Source organism: Penaeus monodon, chromosome 18 (assembly GCF_015228065.2).
Source record: "Penaeus monodon isolate SGIC_2016 chromosome 18, NSTDA_Pmon_1, whole genome shotgun sequence".
Lineage (NCBI taxonomy): Eukaryota > Metazoa > Arthropoda > Malacostraca > Decapoda > Penaeidae > Penaeus > Penaeus monodon.
The window spans coordinates 10,913,504-10,916,003 of NC_051403.1; the positions used below are offsets into that span (position 1 = coordinate 10,913,504).

Below are 2,500 nucleotides of genomic sequence, written 5' to 3' on the forward strand. Positions count from 1 at the left end.
AATTATCTATGTCTGACTGCATATGTGTGTGCTTTCACGTACGTGCGTGTTCGTATATAAACATGAGTGTGTGCCAGCATAGTTAAGGCTCACAAGTCAGTTCCTCAAGTGACAGTAAAGAGGATTGCGTTTATAATTTTATAATTCAACACCTTCCCAGAATAATGTGCAAAGACCTTAGTCAGCCTTGACGTATATTAGTATGCCCAAGAATACAACAGCGATGGTGACTATCCTCTGTGTCTCTTAAGAATAAGAATTTAACTAATATAATCCCCAGATACTCAGTACTTCCTTTTCTATCGACGAGGTATTGCATGTTCCCTATAACTTTCCACCCTGCATTTAGCAACAAAAATTCGAAACTTCCTGTTCAAAAAGGCCTCCCTTCTGCTCCTCTAGCGTGCCTGGATGACGTTCGAGTATCGGGCCGCCCCCTCCCCCTGCCCCCCTCCCTGAACGCGACCAAGTGGGGGCAAGTGACCACCTCAGAACACCTGGGTCGTGGCTGCCCTGCCGGCGACCCCTGCGCAGATACCAAGTGCCCTGCGCCGCTCCTCTGCACCAACACCTGGCGGCAGGCGACGTGCAGGTGGGTGGTTGCTGTTGCTTGAAAACACATGCATTCGCACACACGCGTATACACATACATGTACACATACAAACACACACACACACACACACACACACACACACACACACACACACACACACACACACACACACACACACACCACACACACACACACACACATACACACACACACACACACACACATACACACAATCTCTCTTACTTCAACTTGTTGAACATCAATTGCGCAAAGTTCCAGCATATATCTTCACCAAGAACAAGCATAACAGTATTAGACTGTGCAACTCAGGCATTATTGAATCTTTCTCTCTCTCTCTCTCTCTCTCTCTCTCTCTCTCTCTCTCTCTCTCTCTCTCTCTCTCTCTCTCTCTCTCTCTCTCTCTGTGTGCGTGCGTGTATGTGTGCGTGTGTGTGTGTATGTGTGTGCATGTGTATGTATGCATGCATGTATAATCCACAAAGGCACCATCTCCGTGTTCGCCTAAGAAGTGGCAATCGTCTCCCCTGCAGCTGCGGCGGCGGGCGGCAGCAGGTGGGCGGGTCGTGCCAGAATGTGAATGAGTGCACGTGGGCTCCGTGCCTCCACGACGGCACGTGCTACAACCTCCATCCGGGCTACCAGTGCGTGTGCGGCCCCGGCTACACGGGCGAGAACTGCCAGTGGGCTCACGACGGTTATTCTGGGCTGCCGATCTCTGCTCCAGCTGCCATCGCCGCAGTCACGCTCTCGTTCTTGCTCCTGGGTGAGGCGCCTTTCTCGCGTAATGCACACTAGTTGAAACATGAAAGAATAAACGAAAATGCAAATAAACCGATAAATAAGTAAATGCATGAATACGTAGATAGATAGATAAATAGATAAATAACTATGTGTTAAAATAATGTATTGTATCTCATGTTCACTTTACATAAAGCAAAACCTTTCCCCCCCAAAGACCTAATCCCACGCAACATTAACACACCTTCCCCTCCCCCCTACCTAACCCGCAGTGGTGGTGGGCGTGGTGGTGTCCCTCCGCCTGCACCGGCACTGGAGGAGGCGTGAGCGCAGGGACGAGCCGCCGGGAGACACAAGCCCGGAGGAGGTCGTGAAGGGCGTGAAGGAGAGTCCGACCACGAGGCTGGCCCAAGACGTCGAGCAGGAGTCGTTCTTGGAGCGTCTGAAGATCAAGGCTTCTCAAGCACAGCCTGCCTTACAAAAAACAGGTCGGTCTTTTCGAGCTAACGAGCGGATCAAAGAGTTTTTTTTTCTCTTTCTCTCTCTTTTTTTTTTCTTTCTTTTTATGTTTTTTCTTCGGTTTCTCATGTTCTTCTTCCCTTTGCCCGAGTTGAGCTTTGTTTATCTAATGAATAAGGCAGAATTGTATTTCACATTTTCTACCATTACGACTTTTGAAGCCTTTTCCTCTTTTCCCTCTGTTTTTTTTTTTTCTTTTTCTTCTTTTTTGCTTTTTTGCTTTTCATTTCATTATCATCTATTCTCCCTCTTACCCTTGTTCTTCCTTGATTCTTTTCCGTTTAGAATTCTCCTCTATGTAAATGCCATGTAATATATTTTCTTTTTAACACAACTTTTATTCCTACTTCGTCTGTTTTATTCCCTTTCTCCAAATGTAAAATTCGTGTAATGTAACTGTGTCGGTTATTTTTCCCACGAGTCCGTCACCCCTTTCTACGAGTGTATCATCAGTTATTAATTGCACTGTGATTTCCGTCTGATTTATGTTGATCTGCAATAAGACTTGGTTGAAAGTGATTTCATCTTGGCAATGAACAACATGTTTTATAAGCCAGGTAGGTGGTGATTATTTTGCCAAAGGCTTCTTCAAATGACTGATATTCTGTACGCCAATTGCTGATATGACGATATGAGAAATCAGTGGGTTGTGAAACAGTTCATTCGAT

The 2,500-nt window shown here is 46.1% G+C and overlaps 1 protein-coding gene across 1 annotated transcript in view; it reads left to right on the plus strand.

Annotated features, from left to right (window-relative positions):
- The window catches only part of LOC119584606 (putative neural-cadherin 2), a 20,392-nt gene that overhangs the window by 5,175 nt on the left and 12,717 nt on the right, over positions 1 to 2,500 (plus strand). The window contains exons 5-7 of the mRNA XM_037933294.1: positions 403 to 592; positions 1,106 to 1,338; positions 1,586 to 1,801. Of these exons, the coding sequence (XP_037789222.1) occupies positions 403 to 592; positions 1,106 to 1,338; positions 1,586 to 1,801 (639 nt within the window). The remainder of the gene's footprint in view (positions 1 to 402; positions 593 to 1,105; positions 1,339 to 1,585; positions 1,802 to 2,500) is intronic.